Source organism: Geospiza fortis, unplaced genomic scaffold, assembly GCF_000277835.1.
Source record: "Geospiza fortis unplaced genomic scaffold, GeoFor_1.0 scaffold381, whole genome shotgun sequence".
Lineage (NCBI taxonomy): Eukaryota > Metazoa > Chordata > Aves > Passeriformes > Thraupidae > Geospiza > Geospiza fortis.
In genome coordinates this window covers 1,084,665-1,109,200 of record NW_005054348.1, presented here as the reverse complement: position 1 = coordinate 1,109,200, position 24,536 = coordinate 1,084,665, and the positions used below count along the sequence as shown (strand labels likewise).

The window sequence follows — 24,536 nt, the reverse complement described above, 5'->3', positions numbered from 1 at the left end:
TGTGTATTTAAAAAAGAAAGGAAAAAAAAAGCAAGTGAAAATGAATGGTCAAAATAAAAGAGTGGAGCTTTTATTCTTCATGAAAGAAAAGATAAGTTTTTGATTAAGGATGGTGTGTAGTTGGAGGATATTGCAAAACTGACTAATTTGTAATGCTCAGAGTTGCAAGAGAAATGAGAAAACAGGTAGAGAAGCATATTCTAGAGAGACAAATGATGAAATTGAGATAAGTAGGTCGTGCAGTTCATGGCAGGAGTAAGAAAAGCCTGGAAAAGTGAGCTAAGAAAGAGGGCGCTCTTCAGATTTGTGCAGAGCATGATACAGTTTTGTCAGGAATAAGAGATTGAGGTTACCATATCTTGACAATGTATGAGGAGGCTTCCCTTGAATTTGAACTTCTCTTCTTTTTCACATTTAATATCTTTTTCTTCCAACTTTGCTTTTAGGTGGTTCGCTACTTGGCTGGATGTGGGTTGCAGAGTTGTCCTTTGTTGATTTGTAAAGGCTACCCGGACATTGGTTGGAATCCAGTTGAAGGGGAAAGATATTTGGATTTTCTTCGTTTTGCTGTTTTTTGCAATGGTAGAGTAGAAGCCTAAACATTTTATAACTTCCCCCAATATCCAAATAAGTTTATAATTTTAAATAGTAAGACGAGCTAACTTGGTAAGTTACTGTGAATTAAAAGAAACTGCAGAAAGAGTAGAATTATTTAAGACACATATTAACTTATATGATTTGTGAAATGGGCATTTAGGGTCCTGTGGACCTGTGCCCCATTTTTTGGATCCAGCTTTGGTTTTGAAATGCCCGTGTCTCCTTTGGAAGTAGAGCAGAGATTGCTAAATCTTTTTGTGATAAAATCATGGTAGATAAGGAGCCAAAGCCCTATCTTTTAATGAAAATTTAGATAGTCCAGTTTTAGTGTCCAAGCAGTTATATTGGTCCCCTCATTAACCCTTGCACTTGACTGAATCTTTACTAAAATTCAGTAGTTTCAGTGGTGCTTTAAACATCCTTTACTACATAGTTAATTCTGTGGCTTTAATACATTTTGAATAAAAACACGTTTGGTTTTTTTTTTTCATTTCATTGCAGTAATAGAGGAGTATGTGTGTTTATGTAACTGTGCTGTGATATTTAAACTGTTTTGTAGTAAAAAGTATCTATGTGTTCTGCTCTTTTGTGTGCCTTTTTTCTGATTATATTTCAGAACTATTTTTGATATAATCTTGTATCTTGATATTTGTTCTATGTGGTAGGAGAGAGTGTAGAGGAGAATGCTAATGTTGTAGTCAGACTGCTTATTCGCCGACCTGAATGTTTTGGTCCTGCTCTAAGAGGAGAAGGAGGCAATGGGTTGCTTGCTGCAATGGAGGAGGCAATACAAATATCAGAAGATCGAGCAAGAGATGGGCCTTCCCCAAGTAATGGATCTGGTAAAACCCTGTAGGTGCAGTAGAATTGCTTACATTGTCATAATATTTGTTTATTTGTTTTGTAATATTAGATGTGAAATGACTTCTTTGTTTTAACACCTGAATTATCAGTTCATTCTTCCTGGGATTCTGTGTTGGAGAGAGATTTATCTTTTTCTAAACAGTGCTTCCTCTGCACTATTAATTTAAGTAACTCTCTCTAAATATTAGGACATCTCTAGAATTCTGTTTGTTCTTTTTCATTCCATTAAGAGTCAGTCCACTGATGCAAAATGAGACAGATAAATGGTACCAGTGGTTACAATGGAGATGTTGCTGCAATCTTTTAGGGACAAAATACATTCTGTCTTACTCTGCTGTAAGTCCATTTGTTGACAGAAGCCACTCTCTATAAGCTGTTATACCTATGAGAAAATTTTCTTTCATTATTACTGTTGTTAAAAATGTGTTTTTTTAAAAATATTTTGTTTATTGTAATATCTAACTAATTACAGTGAAATAGAAGAACAAGAAGATGACACTATTCATATGGGAAATGCAATAATGACCTTTTATGCTGCCTTGATTGATCTCCTAGGACGTTGTGCTCCTGAAATGCATGTAAGTTTTATGTTCTTCATACACTGGAGGGTAAAGGCATCTTGTTTTACAGGTTACAGGTTTGCCATTCATTTTTTTCTCAGGTATTAGGTGTAGGAGAGGATGCCTCATGTTATCAAGTATTAAAGCAGTGGTATGGCCGCACAGTATCTTAGTGGACATAATGTCCTGTTCTATTCATTGACAAGAGGAAAAAAATTCTCAGAAGCTCTTCTTTTTAAAGGGATTATTCCCTTGTTTTTTTTGGGGTTTTTTTTTTTTTTTGGTTTGACTGTCCATTGTGACAATAAAATTCCTCAGATGTCCCTATTTTCTGTAATTGTGTAGAGTGATGTATTTTTTATAAACTAAAGTTTTATTCTTCATATACTTATTTTAAATAGACTTTTTAAGTTGCATATAAATGTAAATATTATTGGGCATTTTTTAAAAATGTAGGGATAAGCATTATACTTGGACATACGCATCAATATCTCAAAAACTTTTCACACCAACAAACCTTCTCAAAGAAAAGATGTCACTATTTCAGGCGTTAGATACAGAGAATTAGAAACACTATAAAAACTTTATCTCCTATTATGTTAGAGATTGAAACTATTTGAAAATATTTGCTGTTTATGATCAATATACATTATTATTCTTTAGAAATTTAGTTATACATAGTTTCTCATTTCACCCTGGAATGTGCCCTAATTAATATACATTGGTATAGATCAGTATCAGATTTGTGCAGGGATTGAGAACTTGAGAGAGGAGAGATATATGTAGTTAATAAGGTCAGTGTATGAATACCTGTTTTGTTTGAATAAGAAAATTGTCTGGTTTTCTCCTTGTCTTGCGTCCTTTTTTTTAAAAAAACCCAAACAATTGAGATACTTCAAAGTGTCTTATTTGACCAGGACAAAAACCCCTAATTTCTTCTATCTGAAAATCTGCTTTTGTTTTCCTCCCCACCCCTCCCACCATATACTGCTACGTTTTAAGGCTTTGTTCACCAGCTTTACCTAATTTCTGTTCTGAAAATGAACTTACTTTTATTTAATAAGCAAACATGTAGATTTGTAGACTTTGCACATTTGCATGCAAACTACAGCAAATTGATGCAGATTGCATGAAATTTACATTGTTAATTATAATGCAATTTTGAGAGCAGTTATTCTTTTGTATAGATGATAAAAAGAAGATCTTGCTAAATTTTTATTTGTCTTTTTATTAGCTAATTCATGCTGGTAAAGGGGAAGCCATTAGAATCAGATCAATTTTACGGTCTTTGATTCCACTTGAAGATTTGGTGGGAGTAATCAGTATTGCTTTTCACATGCCAACAATAGCAAAAGGTAAGATTTTTCTACACTTTTTCTCTCATCCTATTCTTATGATTTGCAATTTATTGACATATTGACACTCATACTTTTTTCAGCATTTATAAAAATTATAGAAATTCAACTACTTATTGTGAGAATTTAAAGACAGATCCTGTGTATCTCATACATGTTTCAAAAATCTTTCTGCGTGCTGTAGTCAACAATTCTGTGTACCCCTAAACCACTGATATAAATCCTGTTAAATTGAATTATGAAAATCTGTTACAACTTTAAAATGAAATTTTAAAATGCATGCTTTCTGATTTGAGAACTATTTTAAAATACTGCAGTCTCATTTCTCAATAACATAATCCTTAGCTCTTGCTGTTCTAACCGTATCAATTGCTTCTAGCAGATCTTAATAAGACACCAAAGTTGTTCTCCAGCAACTATGGTGAAGAGATAGGTGTGATATACATAGGGAAATGCATTTCTTTGCTTTTCCTGCCTATATGAAATTGATTACGATAGTGGGAGCTATGTGAGCACCTATATAAAAGGGAAAGGGATTACCTCTGCTTTTTTGTGGGGCTGGAGAGAAAACATTATAAATGCAACCCGGATTGTTTAGACACTCACAGCACAAGATTTTCCAATAGGTTACAGTGGAAAAGATAAAAAGATCAATAAGTCTATTTTACTAGTACTTATTAATGTTCCAAATAGGGATAGACCTATAGGCGAGGTCTCAGTAGCAATTTGCAGCTCATAGATACAGAAATGCTAATGTTCTTTCCAAAATGAAAGTAACAAAACTTTAAAATATTTAAATGAATTCCTTTCAGATATTTTGAGAGTTTTAAGATAGATAGGACTTGTTAGCACATTCTTAATTCTTTGTCATACATTAGAGATATGCTCACCAATGCTGCATTTCCAGGATCTCTGATGCAGCGTTCTTGCAATTTTTACTTTCCATCTACTTCTGCTGAGAACTAGGTAGTTATGAGGGTTAATGATTATGTTTTAGGTACTTAGCATTTAGAATATCAGCTGTTAAGAATCTCTTCATATACAAAGCATAAACATAAACATGCATAAGAAAAATGTGCAGGGACTTTGAGGGCTCTGGGTAGAATTTGTCTTATGCATTCTTTTTGATTTAACTGCAAATATGTTTCCTTTGTGTAACAAAAATATGGGGAAGATGCCTAGGTGTTAACAGAGATTCAAAAGCTCTGTCAGGTAGCAGCATGACTGCCTAGTCTGCTGATGAAGGAGAATCCTTGTCATTGAAGTCTTATTTCTTCCTTTTAGATGGTACTGTGGTGGAACCTGACATGTCTGCGGGGTTTTGCCCAGATCACAAGGCAGCCATGGTTTTGTTCCTTGACAGGGTCTATGGAATTGAGGACCAGGATTTTCTTCTACACCTTCTTGAAGTTGGCTTTCTGCCAGACCTTCGTGCTGCTGCCTCATTAGATACGGTAAGGGTTTCAGTCTGTTTTTATGTTGCTTCTCTTACCTTATTGAACACTACAGCGTTTTTCATCCCTTGGAAAAGCATTTTTGATGTCTTCACATCTTCTGTGTTTCTCAAATGCTGGCTGAACTGCATGTTGCTTCTTCTGAGCTTTGATAATTTTTCAAGATGCATCATCAGTGTAATGCTCACTTTTTAAGAACTTGCACTGATACCCTTATCTACAAAAGATGCAATGCTTTTCCCCAGGAGACTTTCTGAGCTTCTGCTATGGAATCCAAATCAGATGAGCTGCCAGTGAAGCAGCAGGGAAGAAGTGACTGGAAGCCTGTTTCCAGAGATAGACAGAAAGCGTTCATCTCTGTGCATTTGTTAGGGACACCTACACTGTTGTTTAGAAAATGACCACATTTCTATTTTAGTTCCTCCTCACTGTTGCTGCCTTTTTTTTTTCCTCCTGTGAGTCTTATTTTCTCTCTAATTTCTTTTAGCTGTCTTGGTCCAGAAAGTTTAGATTTAGAGAGCTATTATGAGAGCTAAGACATTAAATTTGGTTTTCCTATTTGACCTTTTATGACAACGATTTTTTCTGAAAATAATGATGTTGTTATTTAGGATCATAGAATCATACAATTGTTAAGGTCAGAAAAGACCTCTAAGATTATGAAGTCCATCTGTCAACCTAGCACCGCCATCGTGTTCACCATTAAATCATATCCTCAAGTGCCATATCCACTTTTTGGAATATATATTTAGTTTTTCTGAGCACTTCCAAAATTATGACTCCACCACTTATCAGGCAGCCTGTTCCAATGCTTGACAACCCTTTCAGTGAAGAAATTTTTCCTGATACCTCATCTAAACCTTCCCTTGTGCAACTTGTGGCCATTTCCTCCTGTCTGTCTCATTACTTGGGAGAAGAGGCTGACACATCACCACCACAGGCTCCTTTCAGACAGGTCTCCTCTGAGCTTTCTTTTCTCCAGGCTAAGCAGCCCCAGCTCCCTCAGCTGCTTCTCACAGGACTTGTACTCCAGACCCTTCACCAGCTCCATTGTCCTTCTCTGGACACACTCCAGCACTTTGATGTCGTTCTTGCAGTGAGGGGCCCAAAACTGGAGACTGGAGGTGCAGCCTCACCAGTGCTGAATACAGGGGCATGATCGCTGGCCTGCTGGGCACACTATTGCTGTAAAAACCACAATGCCAGCAATCCTCTTGGCCCCCTGGGCACAAGTTCATGTTCAGCTGTTGACCAACATCCCCAGGTCCTTTTCTTCCAGATATTTAAGAAAGAGCAGGTGAGGATTTCTAACTCACATGGAACTTGGCCTTGTTCATAGCAAAAAGATACTGACTTGTATTACCTGATTTTGGAATTCTGTTTAGCAACTGTGATATTCTTCCATATAATCTTGAAAATTATTTTTTGAATGGCCACATTTACTGGTTTTGTTTTTGTTCATTAAAAAGAAAACAGAAGCTATCTATGAGATTTTAAAAGCAGCAGGAGAAGGTAGGCATGTAGCTCCAGTAGGTATCACATCCTAATTTCTGTGTTTTGAAAATTTCCGCCTTTATAATTGCAGAACAAAAGCAACAATTTCTTTTCATTTGTAACCACGCTGATGAGACAAGTCTAATTTCTGTCCCATTTAATTTATAGGCTGCTTTAAGTGCTACGGATATGGCTTTGGCTCTGAATCGATACCTGTGCACAGCAGTCTTGCCTCTCTTGACCAGATGTGCTCCCCTGTTTGCTGGCACAGAGCACCATGCTTCCCTCATCGATTCATTGTTGCACACTGTGTACAGACTCTCAAAGGGATGCTCTCTTACCAAAGCTCAACGAGATTCTATTGAAGAGTGTTTGCTGTCCATCTGTGGGTAAGAAAGTACTCCTGGCTGTACAGGAATGCTAAGTGATAAAGCAATCTGTGATATTTATAATACAGGAATGCAGAACTATGCCCCCAGTAATGTAATTAAGATTTTCTTCCCCCCATAAGATGATTGTGATAGTTGTTAAGATACTGTACTCAATTTGCAATTTTATTAATTACCAGTCATTCCTCGGTTCTCATTCATTCAGTCCTCAGTTATTCTGCCATCACCAAATGTTTCAAATTAAAACCTTGGTGATTAACTAAGAGAATGCAAAAATAAAAAGCTCTGGAATTGTGGAGTTATACATAGACTGAATTGCCATGTAAATAATTTTAGCTGTTTATATTTCTGGTTTATATTCAGTAACTTATCTAATTCTATGTAGAGGCTTATTTGGTGTGTTCCATTTGCAATCCTAATCAATGACTAGTATTGTTATGTCTCTACTGAACAACTTTGTGACAGATTTTGTTTGTGTGTCTGCAGGTCAAAACCAGTTGATTATTATCCAATTTTTATAAAATCACAGGCCCAATTATGAAAACCTGACTAGGCAAATATGAATTCAGCTTCTAATTACAGTTAGCATTTTGGCTTTCAGTTCACCAGAGGATTTGGTTTGGTTTTTTTTTTTTTAGCATTTCACCATGACTTTTTTTTTTAATAGTGTGGATGTGTGCTCAGAAATGAGAGACATTTTTATTATAATACTGTAAAAAAAGTAAAAACATATTACATTAGATGGTATTTGATATGACCATTTAATATATACATTGCATTGATAGGAACCAATAAAATTGACCAGATTTTGCTATTTATCTGGAAAACTTTAATGTCTATACCATTCTAAAATTAATATTATAACAATTTCTTCTCTCCTTCCAGTTGGTGCCCACTGTGGTGTCTTGTTTAGCACATCTAAAGAGATAATGCTCTTATGTCTTCATTAGCTTCTAAGATATTTTAAGAGTCATTGAGATATATTACAAGAAATTAACATTATATCCTTTTTTCATGAGCATAGTGATCCTAATACACATTATCAAAATTCAGGGCTTTTTTTTTCCTGGTTTCTCTGTCTGTAGATCAGACGTTTTCTTGGCTTCTTTGAATCATTTGATTTTCAGCTTGTTCAGAATATTTTCTTTAGTATACACTTGTTTGCTTTCTTCTGGACCCTTAATGCCCTAGTGCCACAAGGAAAATATTGTTTTATTCATTTGAAGAATTTTAACAGCATAGAGCTGATATGCTGTTTTAATGTATTTATCAATTATTTACACGAAACTGTGCTGGTGCACCCTTTTGAAATGGTTTGTCTGCTTTTAGGCAGTTGCGGCCTTCCATGATGCAGCATTTGCTGAGGAGATTAGTATTTGATGTACCTCTGTTAAATGAACATGCAAAGATGCCTCTCAAGGTAAAAGTAAATATTAGTATTCAACAGCACTCTTTATAACCGAATGCAACAGAAAATACTTGCATGGAGAAGATTCTCTGTAATCTTTGTTATGTTATTTCCACTCTGCAGTAATCTAAGACCATAGTTTTTAAGGATAAATTGTTGGTTTGGGAGAAATCCAGTCTAATTTACATCCATCCATATAGAATTGTGAAATCTGAGTCTAATGTTCGCTTCTCCTTTAATTATTTCCTGTTTGTTTCAGCCTATGTGAAAACAGAATAGAAAAATTCTTGGGTGCAGGGCGCAGAATCCAGTGCACAGAACATAACAATTTACAGTTTTGTATGTGCCCTTACATTTCACCTCTGCATTGGTTTTCCTTGCTTTCCAAAAAGGACTCTTTCTCTGTTGATAGTGCCTGGAAATCTATTAAGTAATAATGTTTAGTAGTAATGTTGCATTTTGTTTTCAGCTCCCAAAAGTTTAGCTGTATCTATTATTCTGATTCCTAATACATAAGAAAAATGAGGGTTTTTTCCTTTTGGAGCTGACACATTCCTTAAAGATTCCTGATAACATCATCACTTTTAATAAACATTTGCTTCCATGACTTCCCTACTTTTTTTCAGCAGTCCTTTTTAATGCTTTCCCACTGCAGTTTTGCCTTGGATACTTAATATTTTATTATTTAATACATTTTTATGCTTTAAGAGCACATCTGCAACTCTGATGCAAGAAGAGGAATTTAAATTGTTAATCTCAAAGCCAGGGCCTGCTGTTGAAGTCCTGCCAAGTACTTCATAATTTGGTTATGCCCTCCAGAAACCCTCAATCAAACTAAATATTCTGGAGCAGCCATTCTTTCATTCTTGTGAGAAAAACAGTCGATAATTCAATATACTGCCCTGAAGGGGACCCTTCTGATGCATTATGGCATTTTATGTGCTGCTAAAACCAATAGTAACTTGGCACGTCCTGTATGGCTGTAGCGCTTCGGGGTTTGTTTTTTTTTGAGGGGGGAAGAAAAAAACCCAGCTTCTTGACATCTGTTCCTCTAAAAGAACAGATTTTATGATACGAAGGGTCATGACTGCAGTGAGCTGCCCTTGTTGTTGAACTGACCAGTAAGGAAATAATAATTGGATCCTTTTGGCTAGTCAGGCTTTGTAAGACTACAGATGTGAAGAGAACCATGGTGTTAGTATGGGCAAAGGATTTTGTCCATTGACACCTAAAAGGCTAATACTTCTGAAGAATTGAACTCTTTAGCTGAAGATAGACCTATAACTTGCAAAAGGTGTCACTTATAGTAAACTGATTTCCAGTGATTTAACAAGGGACTCCTACCCATATCTGCTGTGTTTCTCATTTGAAAGTATTGTAGTACTGTGGTGTGCATTCCTTATGGGCTTGGACTGGCAAGCCAGTTATAGTAATGTAAAGAGGCAACTGTAAGTTAATCAGACATCTGAAAATGTAATTTTGAATGGGAAGAGAGGAGAAAATGATGAAGGCAAATCAGAATACAGTGCTATCTACTGTGAATACATTTGCTGGTTTCTACAGTTAAAAATTGCCTCAGGTTTTAAGCAGCATGGAAATTCAAATCTGTAATGCTGTTCCTGTATTCCACATAGTTCAGACATTTTGGAACAGGACTGCCTTGTTTTTATTTCCTCTTAAATAATATTCAGTGCTTCATCAGGGATTTCTGTAAGACTAAGCCTTCCTTACTCTCTTGACTAGGTTTAAAAACATATTCATATATATTATTATCCACATGTATTCCAAAAGCAAACTTGTCTGGCCATTACATAATTGAATATAGCTTTAAAAATATTTTAAAATACATTCAGCTCTTAGAGTCCATATTTCTGAGACTCACGTGCTTCTACATAAATGATAAAACTTATGTCTATTTACATCTTATATGCATCTAAGTTCTTCTCTGTATTTTTTCTTTAGTCACCCAACAATTTAAATAGTAAATAAATATTAACAGATTATTTAAATATGAAGATATAAAAATATACTATATGTATTATTTTGGGATTTTTTCCTGATCTGTTGAAAGTGTAAAAGAACAGTGCAGTATCAAGGTTATATTTTTGGCTATCAAAATCCTCGCTTCTACATCTTCTACATATCAGACATGGGTTGTTGGTTTTTTTTTTTTTAATTCCTGTCTTTATTTATGCACAAATACACATTTATGTTATAAATGTCTGCATTTTTCCAACATGAAGTTTGTTCAGACTCGAAAAAAGGAAATCATGTCAGCTCTCTACTGACTGTGACTTGCAATATTTTCCAAAAAAAAAAGCTTTTCAAAATGGCATTGAAACAAAGATGAAAAAGCTGCTCATTCTGGGTGTATATGCAACAGTGATTAAAAAAATATGTAGATAACATTGCTTATTGATAAAAGTAGAAATTTTTCTGGTAGCATCTGTCTAATGTTTGAGTGCCAGAATGGAAGAACCTCAGCAGTTATATTTCTATTTGCTTTCAAAATATGTTCTATTTCAGTTACTGACGAATCATTATGAAAGATGCTGGAAGTATTATTGTTTGCCAAGTGGATGGGGTAACTTTGGTGCTGCCTCAGAAGAAGAACTTCATTTATCCAGAAAGTTGTTCTGGGGTATTTTTGATGCTTTATCTCAAAAGGTAAGTAATTTTAGTATCCATCAATTACTGTAAAATCCTTACTGTGTAACCTTTTTTCTTAATCTGTAATTTTTACCCAGCTTATATCAACACTGTATCATGCATTTGAAGGGAAAAAATGCAGGCGTTAGTGACCTTAAATCTTCCTCTTATAGCTTCTGATTTTATGCAGGTATAAAATATTATCTCCTAATTAAAAAAAACTATGATACTAAAGCAATAATCTTGAGATGTATCTGTACAGATCTGTACACTTTTCTGCTTAGTAGTTGTACTTTCAGCACCCTTGAATCAATTTTGTATTACACAGTAGTTTAATAGTATGTCTTGGTATGTATTTATTGTTCATTCTGTGACTATTTTTAACAAACCTGCTTAAAATTTAATGATTTTAATTCCAAATCTAAGTGTTAAGGAATGCTGTGCATATTCCTCTGCTGTGCTGTCTTCCCAGCATGTGAAAAATGTTTAGTGTTGCTACCAGTGAAGTCAATGCTTTTCCAGTTTACTTTGAGCAAGATTAAGACTTGCATCTTGCTTTCTGCTTTGGACAGTCAGTTCTCTTTATTTTCAGAACAAAAACTCAGTTTCACACTGAGTAAGAGAGCCATTCTCTGGCTGCTTGGTTTCATCTACAGCTGCATCAGTTTCTCCTGTGATCTTGAGGGTTCCCTTTCACTCCTCACTTTCTGTCCCCTGTGTGTTCCACAGAAGTATGAACAAGAACTCTTCAAACTGGCTTTGCCTTGTCTGAGTGCAGTTGCAGGGGCCTTACCTCCAGATTATATGGAATCAAATTATGTCAATATGATGGAAAAACAGTCTTCAATGGATTCAGATGGAAACTTTAATCCTCAACCTGTTGATACCTCAAAGTAAGGAATTACTTTGTTGCACCTGGGTTTTTTTTTGATCATGAGTGTGTAAAAGGGAGGAGGAGTCTGTTGTTTGGTGTGATGTGAATTTAAAGCTTCTCTTCTGAATAGATAAAACGTAGACCTTAATATTTTTATTTATGTATTTATTTTAAATCAAGTAAAGCAATAACTAGCAAGTTACATCATTAATTTCTTTGTCCACTTAGAATATTTTTAATGCATGTTTACCCAGGAGATAGAACTATCCAATTGTCTTTACATGTCTGCTGCAAACAAACCAGCATGATCTTGGAAGCTGAAAAAGTAGACAAGTCTACATCATCTCTATCATTATTAACATATGTCAAGACACTAATTCCAATTTGTTTGAATGACAGTGTACCTACAGAAAATTGTCTGATTGTGCCTTTGTATAATCTTTTAAAATATGATTAATGGGAATTGGACAGAATAATCTTCATTCTCTCCAGGCAGCCAGACTCTGGCCCTGCTTTTTAAAGTATACTAGCCAGAAAAAGCATGTATCTGAATGGAAATTTTCTGCTCTGATTTTTGACTACAGCAAGCATGCCATTTCCCTTTGTATAGAATAGTCTTACAGAAGCATGGCTGTGGACTATATTTTAAACAATTCCTGTTGTAAAACATTTGCTTCACTTGCCCCTGTGAGTTTTCTGCCTCTATTAACATTCAGCACACAGGATGCTGTCAGTAGATTGACACCTTCCTTGCAGCATGTTTGTACATGTATGCACATCTAAATACTGCAGTTAAAGTCAGAATACAATCTGAAGCATAGAAAGGACATCAGTGACCATTTAAATTAATTTTTCTAAGATGTAGCTAAAATATATGAAGGTTTTTAACAAATTTTCTTAAGAATATTATATTATCATTTAACTGAGTTTTTATCTGGTGTCATTTAATAAAAAATGTAGATAGCTGGAATAGATTTGAAAAAATCAGAAAGCGTTACTTGATATTACTGAAATTATATGTCACTTCATTGTTATAGGAGTCAACAGTTCTGTGATGTTTCAAAACAAAGACAGAACTGCTGCTATCATTGTAACCTCCAAATTATCCTACATTCTTTTAACATGCAAATCCAGCTTTGAGTTGCTTACTAGTACTGGACACATTTGTATAAAGGTATAGATAATAGGATGTTAGTGTGCTTGTAATTTGATTGCATTTCTGAAATTATTTGAAGTATTACAGTATTAATAGGGTTTCCCTCAAAATACAATCTTAATAAAAACCTGCTGACAGTGCTGGATAAATGTTTTCTGACTGTTGTGTGAGGCTCTTGCAAACTGTTACTCTGACATAATTTGGTTTTACATTTCTGCTTTTTGAAAAAGACTGAAAATCCAGACTTCTATTTCACAGTAGATGGCACTCTAACATTACTTGTATTGAAATTCTTTGTTAGGAGGGACAGGTATTACTATTTCCTCAGTGATCAAAAGTAGTTATTCCCTTTAATTTGTAGCAATTCTGATGAAGTAAACAACTGATATTTCATAAATATTTTTGGACTATATAAAATAGATAATGTTTCAAAAAAGACTGTTAGCACACTTAGTTTATAATGGACATGTGCAATAAGTTACTACCATATTTCTGAAACTATATGTTGTAGTTATGGCTTTAATACTAAGAAAATACAGGACAAAAAGCACTAGTGCTTCATCTCATTACTGATTTTCACCTGCATACATGTTTCAAAGAAGTTAAATTCCTACAGCATGTGTGATTGTCATTCAGTGCCCATGAAATAATTCCAATATCTTCCTTGATTTAATTGGGCCTTGGAGCAAAGTGTATGTGAAAAGAAGAGCACAGGAAAAGTGTGTGTGCATTATTTATTGTTTTGAAGTTTTCTTTACAACAAAAGCATTAAATTTTGCCCTGTATGATACAATGTTGATTTGCTTTTCCCTTTCAGCATTACAATCCCCGAAAAGCTAGAATATTTCATTAACAAATATGCAGAACATGCTCATGACAAATGGTCAATGGAAAAGGTAAAATCTACATTCCTCTTAAAGCAAAATCATATTTTTATTTGAATAAGTTTCATCTTTAAAATATTTTATTCTGAATGTTATTATTTTTCATGATGTTACAAGTTGGTATGTAGGTAAGATACAGATATGCCATTTTCTTGAACTGTATTTGCAGGAAAGTTTTTTAAATGCATATGAGTATTTCAAAATAGTGTTTAATCATTTCATAATTTCTTTTGCTGACTTTTGAGTAAATATACTTGGTTATTGTTTAACAGTTTATGGACAGTTTATTAAAAAATTTTCTAATTTTTTAACCAAATAAGCTCTTTATCCTTTTTATTCCTTTGTGCATTTTGTTTGTCCAATGTTAAAAAACAATAGTTCCTCAACTGTAGTACAGCATTCTGCTTTATAAAAATCATTGAAAGAAAAATGTATCAATATGGTTGCTTTGGTAATTGTTATTTTGCAAAAAGATAGCATGCTGCATGATTAATATTTTAATTTGTAAATAATATAAATGTTGGTTGAGAAAATAGTAGAAAGGAAACTTTAAGAGAACAGCTCTGCCGAAGCATTATTCAGTTGATTTCTACCAATGGAAAGGATTTTTCTTAATTTTCTGTGTTTCCGCATTTTATCCTTCTTATTCAGTTTGCCAATGGATGGACCTATGGTGAAACATTTTCTGAATCTGCAAAAGTGCAACCTTTAATGAAACAATATAAGTTACTGTCTGAAAAGGTAAGGGATTTGTTCATGCTTGATTGATGGTTGTTGAAATATCACTGAAAATATATTGCCTTGTCTTTTAATTGTTTTAAGAAAAAAAATACTTACACTATTTCAGCTGATGTATGGTTGTTGCCTTCCTCAAAATTCTGAAAAGATATGGAAGGGTTTTATTGTATTATAAATAGGCCACTCAAACTTTTTCTCACAGAGCTGAATCTACATGTCATAACTTACAGTGAAACCAAAATGTGACACTGTCACTCTACAGTGGTTTAGGTTTAGCCTTTGTCTGGTCTCCAGCAGAAAACCACGATATCTGGAGAACTTGATACAAATGAAGCAATGCTGAATGAACTGGGTTTTTTCAGCTTAAAGAGGAGAAAGTTGCTGGAGATATGGTCTTGGCTTCCTGGTTTCTAAGCATTAGTTACAGAGAAGAGGGATGGATGTATTCTCTTCACAGGGTGCACAGTGACAGGAGAAGAGGCGATGGCTGGAAGTTTCTTTAGTAGAAATGCTTTCTAAAAATTCTTCTTATCTTGAGAGCTTAAATGTTGAAATAACCACCCAAAGAGGTGGTGAAATCAGCTGCATGTTGAAGGCATGATGCAGCAAGACCTAGATAACCTAATCTTGATAGCCCAGTTAGGTACCTTATCTGAACTCAGCAGAAGGTAGAGGCAGAAGATGTCCAGACTTCTCTTCCAACACAGACTTGTTTATGATTCTTTGATTATGGTTTTTGGTTCATGTAGCAGATAAAACACTGCATTACTCCTGATAATTTCTGCTCCACCCTCGATTTCATGCTATTAATACAGCTTCCCCTGAGATCATCAGCTTCCTAAAGGGCCAGAATTCTTCTCTGGGATGATAAATAAAGTTTTTAATATCTATATGATTTATTTGCATCATTTCAATAACCCTGAGCCATAATGGTTGAATTCAGCACATTTCTTTGCATCTCAGTATAACCAGGAAAAAGTCCAATAGTTACTTTTTGCTCTGTACAGCATAAACAAGTTAATTACTGCATGTACATTCTTCTAGGAGAAAGAAATTTATCGATGGCCAATCAAAGAATCACTCAAAACCATGCTGGCATGGGGATGGCGAATTGAAAGAACACGGGAAGGAGATTCCATGGCACTGTATAATCGGACACGTCGCATATCTCAAACTAGTCAAGTGAGCCACTTCCCTAAAATCCTTGTGTTATTCTCTATTATTAATAGCAACTGCCTTTTGAAAGGAAGCCTTTGAACTTTTAGGGCTCTATATGCTTATATACATGCTTCTGAAAATAATGTCACACGTAGGAAGAAACACCTGGACACTGTTCTTTTTAAAGCAGGAGGTACCTGTTACTGCATAATCCATAGAGGAGAGCTTGTCAATGCCTCTTTTCTAGCCACACTTCTTCTGTCAGTGGCTTGTCATCCAGGGAACCTCTCTCACTTTTTATCCTCCTTCGACCATTTGTGTCAGTGTAATAAGCAAACCTCTGATAAATTTAGACAGTAAAAACAAAGAATAAAAAAATGGCGCTATATTCTGGGTGGGTAGGGGGGATGACAGAAGGTAAAAAATAACTATTTATAGGTTCTAGTCTTAAATGTAGAAATAGGGTTGAAAAGCTAAATTAAAAGTTTGATTTTTGCCTGAATTAATTTTGAACTAGATTGTGTGAAATTGCTGAGAAAAAAAAATCTCTAGATAATGAAGAGATTTAATCATAACTTTATCCTTGTCTGCAGTAGTTTCAAAGTCTAAATGAGTTCAAGTGAAATTCGTATTTAAATGAAAGGTGTTAGTGTCTGATGGCCATCTGTCTTTGGGAACAAACTCTGTTGCCCTTTGCCTAATTCTCACTGAAGTTTACCACCCCTGATATATTTTGAGCTGGGCCACAAAAGATCCTTTTGCTTTCTAGAGATCTACAAGTGACTTTTGCTTTAAATTTCTTAATTACTTTCAGTATCTTGTTAATGTTAACCTCTTCATAGTAAATGCTTGTGTAACTCCACTGTTTTGCACATTTGTCATTCAGATCTCTGTAGATACAGCCCATGGTTACACTCCTCGAGCAATTGACATGAGCAATGTCACCCTCTCCAGAGACTTACATGTAAGTCAGAAACACCTAAAATGATTATGGTTTGTTTTACAATTTAATTTTGTTTGTTTTGCTAATTTATTTTAAACAATTTGGTACCAAATATTACCTATTTTGATATGCTTTGGGTTTGGTGGGGGCTTTTTGGCCTTTTTCATTGTTGCTCTCTGATCCTCTGTTGCTTAAAATCATGGTTCATGTTGAAAACCTTAAAAATTTTCTTTAGTCCTGGATTGGTTTTTTGGTGAACATTTGCCATTTTGAAGACAATCCTGTTTAGAAGGGCTAGCAATGTAAAATTTTTGTTTCCCATTCATTTCTCCACCATCGTTTCAGAGTATTTTTTCAATGCTTTTTTCTCTAAACGGAAGGAATGAGAATCAGAAACCATTAAGTACTGTGAGAACAGAGAATGAAGGAATTGGGGGTAGGATTTTGACAGATGTGTCAGTAGGTGGCTGTTATTTGGACCAATATGTTTTAGTTGATGGTCTGTTCCTGTCATTAGATAGGATGTTTTTCATGGTGTTTGCTGGGGTATGGTGCTAGGTTTTACAGTCTGCTAATTTCCTGTGAGTACAATTGCAATGTAATGTGGGTGTGTATCAAATAGCTTTAAGTTACTTAGCAGGAGTGTTTGTACCAGTCTAGTGATGGCAACATGGTGTTCAAAGCTGACTACAATTGAGTCCTGAAACACAGGCTTAACTTTGCCCATACTAAGCTTTGCCATAGTGCAAACAAGCAGTGGTAGTAAATTAACTGACTAACTGTGCAGTATATACTCTACTGTACCTCTAAAAAAATTCTCACCATGGATTTCCATTCCTTGATTTCTGTCTTGCAGTTTCCAGTTTCATAGTTGTGGCAGTTTTAGATTGCTGATTAGCTTTAAAAGAATTTTCTGCCAATTAACTGTCATTAGATTGCTGGTCATTCCAAAGAGTTCATAAAATTGATAACTGAATAACTACCTCTACCATTACATTCTTAAATTGATGAGAAAGACTCCTTACAATTATGACATTTAATGTTTGTATAAACTCAATATAGTTGAAGGCTTGGCAGACTTTGTTTAATGCTTAGGAAACAACTCATGATATGAACATCATCATAATATTGTGATGCAGTAAACCAAGCCCAGATAAAAGTAACCAGCCTGTCTCAAGGCACATAGAAAGGGCATTGGAACTTCTGTTTGTCCTTTACATTTTTTTTATGCTGTACCCTCTAAGTCTTGTTTGTAGCCCTTAGCTATAAGGCAGAGCTTGTTGGCTTTATGGTTCATTTGCCCTATGAAGAGGGGTCTTCTTTGAAACCAGCTTCAGAATCTGTTATTTAAAAGCTAAGCAAATTTAATTAAAATGTAATTTCAGGTATTAATTGTCCTGATACAGATAGTGAGGAAATATCTAAACATGTTGGTTATTAATGAGATCTGAGTTTTAAAAATTAACTATGTGTAATTTCGAACATTTTAGAAAATGTTTAATACCTTTCAAGTTGGAGTTCAGGGTTAGCTAGCAAGAATTGTGACCACGTCTTAAATTGTAAGTCTGCAAAATACTCCTCATTTTGGTCTTAAGTCACCTGGTCACATCCTAGCTCCATGAGCAGCTAGATCTTGCTCTAAAAACATCTTCATAGCACTCTGCTTTGCTAGGTTCTATGAAAACACAGACTACTGTGCATCCTTTTAAGGTCCTAATTGGGATTATCGAAATCCCGGGATCAGAGTGTGCATGACAGAAGGCACCTACCATACATAACAGAAATGTATTATCATTTATTCAGTGGAAAAAAGTTTATGAAACAAATTGTCTTGTGCACAGATAAGATATGGCTGAAAACTTTCTCAATTCATGAGTATTCTCACAAATAAAGAAATTGGGATTGAGAAATACTCATTACTCAAAATCCTTACTGAAGATGAGAAGGTCTCTGTAGGTTCAGGAAAGAAATGTAAAGTGAAATCTGCAATAAATTCTACCACTCTGTACAATTAGAGAGTACACAACTGGGAGAACAGTAGAGGTGAGTTTAAAAAGTTGTTTCATGTTGAAACACTTCCTGCTAGGTGGACACTGGAGAGCTTGTCTGTTTTGCTTGGTTTGGGTTCTAGCTTCTAGTTCACCAGTCTGAAGAAGTTTGTTTTATAGAAAAAATATATGGACTAATTTATGCTCTAAATGGTCAGTGGTTTTAACAGTGTGGTCACACAAATGAGCACAGTATCCACAGAGAAGAAGCTATACCCTTGAGTTTATCATCTGCCACAGCCAGCAATAACAATTTTGATTCAGTCCTCTGGCTTGCTGTTCTCTCTTTCCCTTTACAATGCCTTCAGAGGGTTCTTTTTGGCCTTGTTCTGAGAATGAAGTCCCCCATCTGATCCCCCAGTACTATTTCCAGACTACTCTTTGTGGTTCCTTGTTTTCTGCAATGAGTTCTTTCCTCAGCACCAGGTTCCTGGCTCATACCCATGCTGATTCTACCCAAATTCTATACAGTATTTTTTCAGTAAAAACTTGTTTCCAGTTAGCCAGTACAGTGTAATTGTATTAAACTTCCCAGAGAACAGAACTTGTTATTTAATATCAGCCAGAAACTTGTCCTTCTTGAGAGTTATTCATTGCAACCCAAATCACTAAGCTCTCCATTTTCCTAAGGCTATGGCTGAGATGATGGCTGAAAACTACCATAACATATGGGCAAAGAAAAAGAAACTGGAGCTTGAAGCAAAAGGTAATGTTAATTATATGTATTTACAATATTTTAAGTTTTCTGTGACTACCTTAGGTCATGCATTTCAAAAAAATAAAGGAAAAGGAACAGCAAATTTAAATTGACAAAGAAGAAACAGTCAAGTATCTATTCTTGACTGTGATTTTTAGTGCCTGAAAATTTTTATAGTACTTCTTGTTTAAGTAGTCTACCAATTCAGATATATCAAGGGAAGGAAACTCAAAGGTTGTAAATAAATTTAAGCACATTAATCAAATTTCCTTTTAGCATTAATCTTTCAGACTATTACCCAATGGGCTATGATTTCATTTGTATTGCTTCTTTTATTGCAGGTAGATCTGAAGGGTGTTTAGTAAGTACTGCACATATTGTGTGGTGAATTGACAAAGGGAAAAACCTAGAGCAGATACTTGATTCGATATAAAAATTGCATGTGCTTCATGATCTCTGCTTATTTAAATGAATTTTTTTTTCATCTGTTGTGTAATTTACTGTTTTTCATCTGTGTTAAAAGCATTTTTTTATTTGTAGTAAAGCTGATTTTTTTTTCAGGTAACACTATATTAGCATATGGAGAAAACAAGCTCTCAGTTGCAAATTATTGAAGCTAGGGTTTTACCTTATCTGAAGGTGTCTAGTTGTATATTGTATGCACCAAAGTTGGTCTAAATTTGTAAAATTCCAGAAAAGGCATATAAGTTAAGGTTTTATATAAAAGCAGAATTTTATTTGGAAGTGCCTTTGATAATCACTTTATATTTCCAGGCCTTTAATTATATTTCCCCTTTATATATTATTCCTTTTCTGTAAAACCTTCCTCAGGATAAGAAGCCTCAGGATGGGCCAAGTTTGGGAAGTCATAGACTACAGAAAGATGAAATATTTCAGTATTTCAACTACATTTCACAGCTTTGAAAGCAGAATTTTGCCTATGAGAAGCACTTCAATGAGAATACTGTATAGTGTTTGTTGTGTGCACTATGGGAAGGCTGGAGGTGGCTGTAATGATTGAAGGCTTCTGATAGAAAGGTTTTGTATGTGAAAAGTAGATTAATTTGTCAGCTGAGCAGAACTTGGCCTTCAAAAACTCTGAGGGTTTTCCTCCAGTATATTCATATGCTGGTCTTTTTAATTTTTTTCCCATATGCAAAGAAGAAAAGAATAATGTGGACTTATGTGCAATTTGCTGTCTTCAGCTGTCCTGTGGTACAATTACATTATGTTGGTGATAAGAGAATAGAATCCAATCATCCCAATGTTAAAGACTCTACTTCCTAAAACAAATCCAGACTAAACAAAAAACCCCAATCGACCATCAGACTTGCCCATTAGGTTTTCATTTTGCATGTACTTGAATACATTCAGGCATAACTAATTGAAAAAATCAGAATATGTACCTTAAAAAAATCATCCAGTGGTATGTCTCCAATATTTTCTATAGGGAATTTGTTCCTTTTAAAAACTACTATTGTTATTAGATACTTTCTTTAGTGTTTTTTTTTAAGAGGTAAATCTTATCACTACCCCTGCAGTTTCCTGGGGTTTCAGAGTAGTTGCAATAGGAATTTATTGTGTTGTTTTATGTGATAGTGATTTTAGAAGTTGAATTCCTGAGAATGTTGCTTTTTATGCAGATATTTATATTAAGAATAGCAACTTTATTTTCCTTCCAAATTAAATATCTACGTGCAGTAGATATCAATACATCAGATTTTAGTAAGCAATACAATGAAGTTTATTCTTTTTACCTGTGGTTTTGTAGCATTCTTTTGATTTTGCTGCATAGTAGTGAGAACCATGTTTGAATGATGTATTCTAATTTTCTGTCTTTAGTTTATTACTATAAAGTAGAACTGTATCACTTTAATATATTTTTAGGTATTTGTGTATCTTGCTAAACTTGATGAACCCTGTTATTAGAATGTTTAAAAGCAGGACTTCATATATGTTTATATATTTGTTTATATATAGGTTTTCTTAGGAAATTATGTATTATATATTGAAATATTTTCAGTTTCATTAAATGAAGTTGCAGTTGTAATAGATGTTTGTAACAGTTAAGCAGTTTTTCTTCCTTAAGGGTTTTTTGCAATAGGTTCAGCATATTAGCTTGTACTTGCAGCAAATATGTTAGAAAGATGTAACCATATCTCAGTTTCTGTCTGCATATTTTTTAAAGTTTGTGTAAACAAACAGACAAGTATATGGTTATTTCAGACTAGAATGTAACATGCTGTGTATTATTGTAATAGTACTTTTACATACTGTGACTTACCATGTCAACAGATAACTCTTTAATTTTAATTCTCTTGATGCTTCATAGTAGGAGGAGGCAACCATCCCCTTCTTGTCCCTTATGATACACTCACAGCCAAAGAAAAAGCCAAGGACAGAGAAAAAGCACAGGATATTCTGAAATTTCTACAGATTAATGGATACGTTGTCTCCAGGTAATTCTCAGTTCAGTATTAATGTTACAGAAGGTTTCTGATAGTCCTCAGTGGTCTTTTTTGTTTTGTTTTGTGGTTTGGTTTGTTGTGATGGGTTTTTTTGGTTTCTGTTATTGCTTGTTTTTTGAGGTTTCTTCTATCAAACCAGAACTCTATGATTATTTTTTATGTTTGAGTACCTGGGAGTAAGGATAAGCTCCTTCATATAAAACATTGTAAGGAAGAAATGAATTACAGAGTTAGTAGCAGGGGTTTTGGAAGGCATGAAGAGAGTTCTCCAGAATGTCTGCATGTGTTCTACCTTCCCTCTCAATATTGCAGCTTTTTCTTTCTGGCATGTGTCCATGCATCCAACTGTCAGTAAACTTATGAGTTTTCTACAAGTGATGGAATTATTAAGTCTTACTTACAGGTTCATACACATCTTCAAACACATGTCTCTCTCTAAAGGAATTTCTAGACAATTGGTAAGATAAGACAGTTTTGTTTCTAAAACATACAACTGATTTATTTCAATTGAGTTCATTTACAGTATTATTTTTTAAACAATCCACAGTGTAAATGTAGTAATAGTGAATAGTCTGCTGAATAACATTCATAATTGATTTTAATATGGTATATATACCTTCTAAATGTAGCATGAATAAATTTTTAATTAATTTGGAATATTTTCTGCCTTATCAGCATGACTTAGGAAATCAGAATCTCTAGAAAAGGCTGAAAGCATATCTGAGCCTTGCATGACTTGAACATTAGTAAGTGAACAAAACAGTCACTGAGATCAATTTAAGTAATCACTGTGAATTAGCCTTGCACATCTACCTAAAATCTGCCTACTTTCGTTCTTTTCTATCAAATATGAATTCCAGCCTGTTTCTAGAGTCCCACAGTTAATCTGATAAATTTGGTAAAATCTTACAGGTTAGCTGGAATAATTGAGTTTACTTCCTCTCAGTGCAGTAGGATGTACAAAGAGGGATGTCAGACAGCAAAGGTTTCTTTCCTTATTCCCTGTCAATAAGATCAGCTGCATTCAGGAGTAATAACCCTTTTTATTCCTGTTAAACACAAAAGAAAAGTGGCTTTGGGCGTTTTTTTGGGAGTGGAAGGCTAAGAGAGATGGTAAAATAACCATTAACTTGGACACACCCATAGTCTTGTAACTAGTTCTTGCTGCATCTGCCACCTCCTGTGCTGGTTAAATGCAGCCTTTTCCATGATGTTAAACTCAGAGTACTTGCTGCACCTTTGACAAGTACCTTATCTAAACAAACAAGGGCGTGATTCATGTTTTAATTTGGTCTGCTCACCGCTGTACTTTCCAATATGCCTTGCTCCCATTTCTTTACAGTCTTTATTTGACAGTGACCGTTCAGGTCTCTGCACCCCCATGCAAAATGGCTTCAGGGAAGATAGAAACATTTGCCCCCTACCAAGCATGTGGCACTCAGGCCCACTTCAGCTGCTGGTGCAGAAGCCCTCACTCATTTTACTGACACTGCTCCTTCACATTAGCTGGAGTTTTTTTAGACCACAGCAGTCCCACTCCAGTGGCAGGCAGCTGGGACTTCCAGTTTCTAGAGTTGCAGGTGCTGCTCTATGCCCTTGACTGTCTGACTCCAATGGCTACGACCAAATGCACTTATGCCAGTCCCCTGCTGAAGCTGCCACTCTGGGCTCAAGGTCTGTAGGGCCCATAGAGCTGTTCCCCAAAGCTGTGGCATCTCTAACTACTGATTCTTGAGACCTTCCTTCACCTCACTTGTCACAGAACTGGGGGCACCTAAACCCCAAGCCTAACTCCATTTGCTGGCCCAGTGTCCAGCTTATGCTGGTCTTGACACAGTAGCTGCCATCTACTCCTGACAGCAGATGGAACAGTGAGTGACATTACACAGAGATACAGGTATTAAGGCTTTTAATAAGAATATAGATCAAACTCTAGTGATAAGGTAAAGGGCTCAGTCAGTCAATTGATTTGACAGGTTACGTGTGACCAGCTATTTTGAAATCTGTTTTCATCCCTTCTGTACTTTGCTTTTTATCCTTCCCCCCCATACAGTCTATTGTTGCTTTGTGTACTGAGCTGCCTCGAATAATCCAAATTCTCATGTCCCTTTCTCTTAGGAGTTCCAAAGTTTAGGGGCCCTCTCCAAAGTTGTGTCTGAAGTTTTTTAATGGTCCCTTAGTTAGTAAATTTGAGAATTTTGTTCTCCAGTGTTGTTTCCTTTATATTTTGTCTACCAGATTTGTGTCTCTAGGCATATGCTTTAATTTAAAGCGCAAATGTGCAATACACGGGCAATTCGATTCTGTATATATGCAGTAGATATACTTTTTAAACTTGCAACCTAGCTGAGTAGCAATTTAACTTGATGCATGAGTCATGGGGAGATGAGGTGTGACTGATTCCCTCGCTGTTAAAGAATAGCCGTTTCATGTGCCATCAATTAAGTCCTGATCCTGCATAAACAAGGCTTGTGCCAATTCCAGCTTGTTGCTAGGGATGTCATCCCATGACATAGATTCACGCTTTGGAGTTTCATTCTTGTGGAAAGATGATGTGCTTTTTATATCAGACTAGTAACTAACATGGATGGAACATGCTGGAAAAGTGATTCCATCACTTTGTTTTGGTTTTCCTCTGATTTTTCAGAGATGCTGCTTAGCTATTCAAAAGTTTTCCATTGCAAGCAGACTTTTCAGGAAAAGTCGTAGTGATGGATATTTAGATTTACTTCTAGTTTGATTCTTTAAATCAAAGTATTTTTCAGCTTCCAAACTTCCTCACCTAAGAATCCGTGTCTGT

At 35.2% G+C, this 24,536-nt stretch overlaps 1 protein-coding gene across 1 annotated transcript in view; it reads left to right on the top strand.

Moving 5' to 3' along the window:
• The window catches only part of RYR2 (ryanodine receptor 2), a 284,661-nt gene that overhangs the window by 167,356 nt on the left and 92,769 nt on the right, over positions 1 to 24,536 (top strand). Inside the window, exons 44-58 of the mRNA XM_031058757.1 lie at positions 447 to 582; positions 1,263 to 1,449; positions 1,934 to 2,039; positions 3,256 to 3,376; positions 4,661 to 4,830; positions 6,493 to 6,713; positions 8,043 to 8,133; positions 10,648 to 10,788; positions 11,500 to 11,663; positions 13,618 to 13,696; positions 14,336 to 14,425; positions 15,467 to 15,604; positions 16,467 to 16,544; positions 19,202 to 19,277; positions 21,601 to 21,727. Of these exons, the coding sequence (XP_030914617.1) occupies positions 447 to 582; positions 1,263 to 1,449; positions 1,934 to 2,039; positions 3,256 to 3,376; positions 4,661 to 4,830; positions 6,493 to 6,713; positions 8,043 to 8,133; positions 10,648 to 10,788; positions 11,500 to 11,663; positions 13,618 to 13,696; positions 14,336 to 14,425; positions 15,467 to 15,604; positions 16,467 to 16,544; positions 19,202 to 19,277; positions 21,601 to 21,727 (1,925 nt within the window). The remainder of the gene's footprint in view (positions 1 to 446; positions 583 to 1,262; positions 1,450 to 1,933; positions 2,040 to 3,255; positions 3,377 to 4,660; positions 4,831 to 6,492; positions 6,714 to 8,042; positions 8,134 to 10,647; positions 10,789 to 11,499; positions 11,664 to 13,617; positions 13,697 to 14,335; positions 14,426 to 15,466; positions 15,605 to 16,466; positions 16,545 to 19,201; positions 19,278 to 21,600; positions 21,728 to 24,536) is intronic.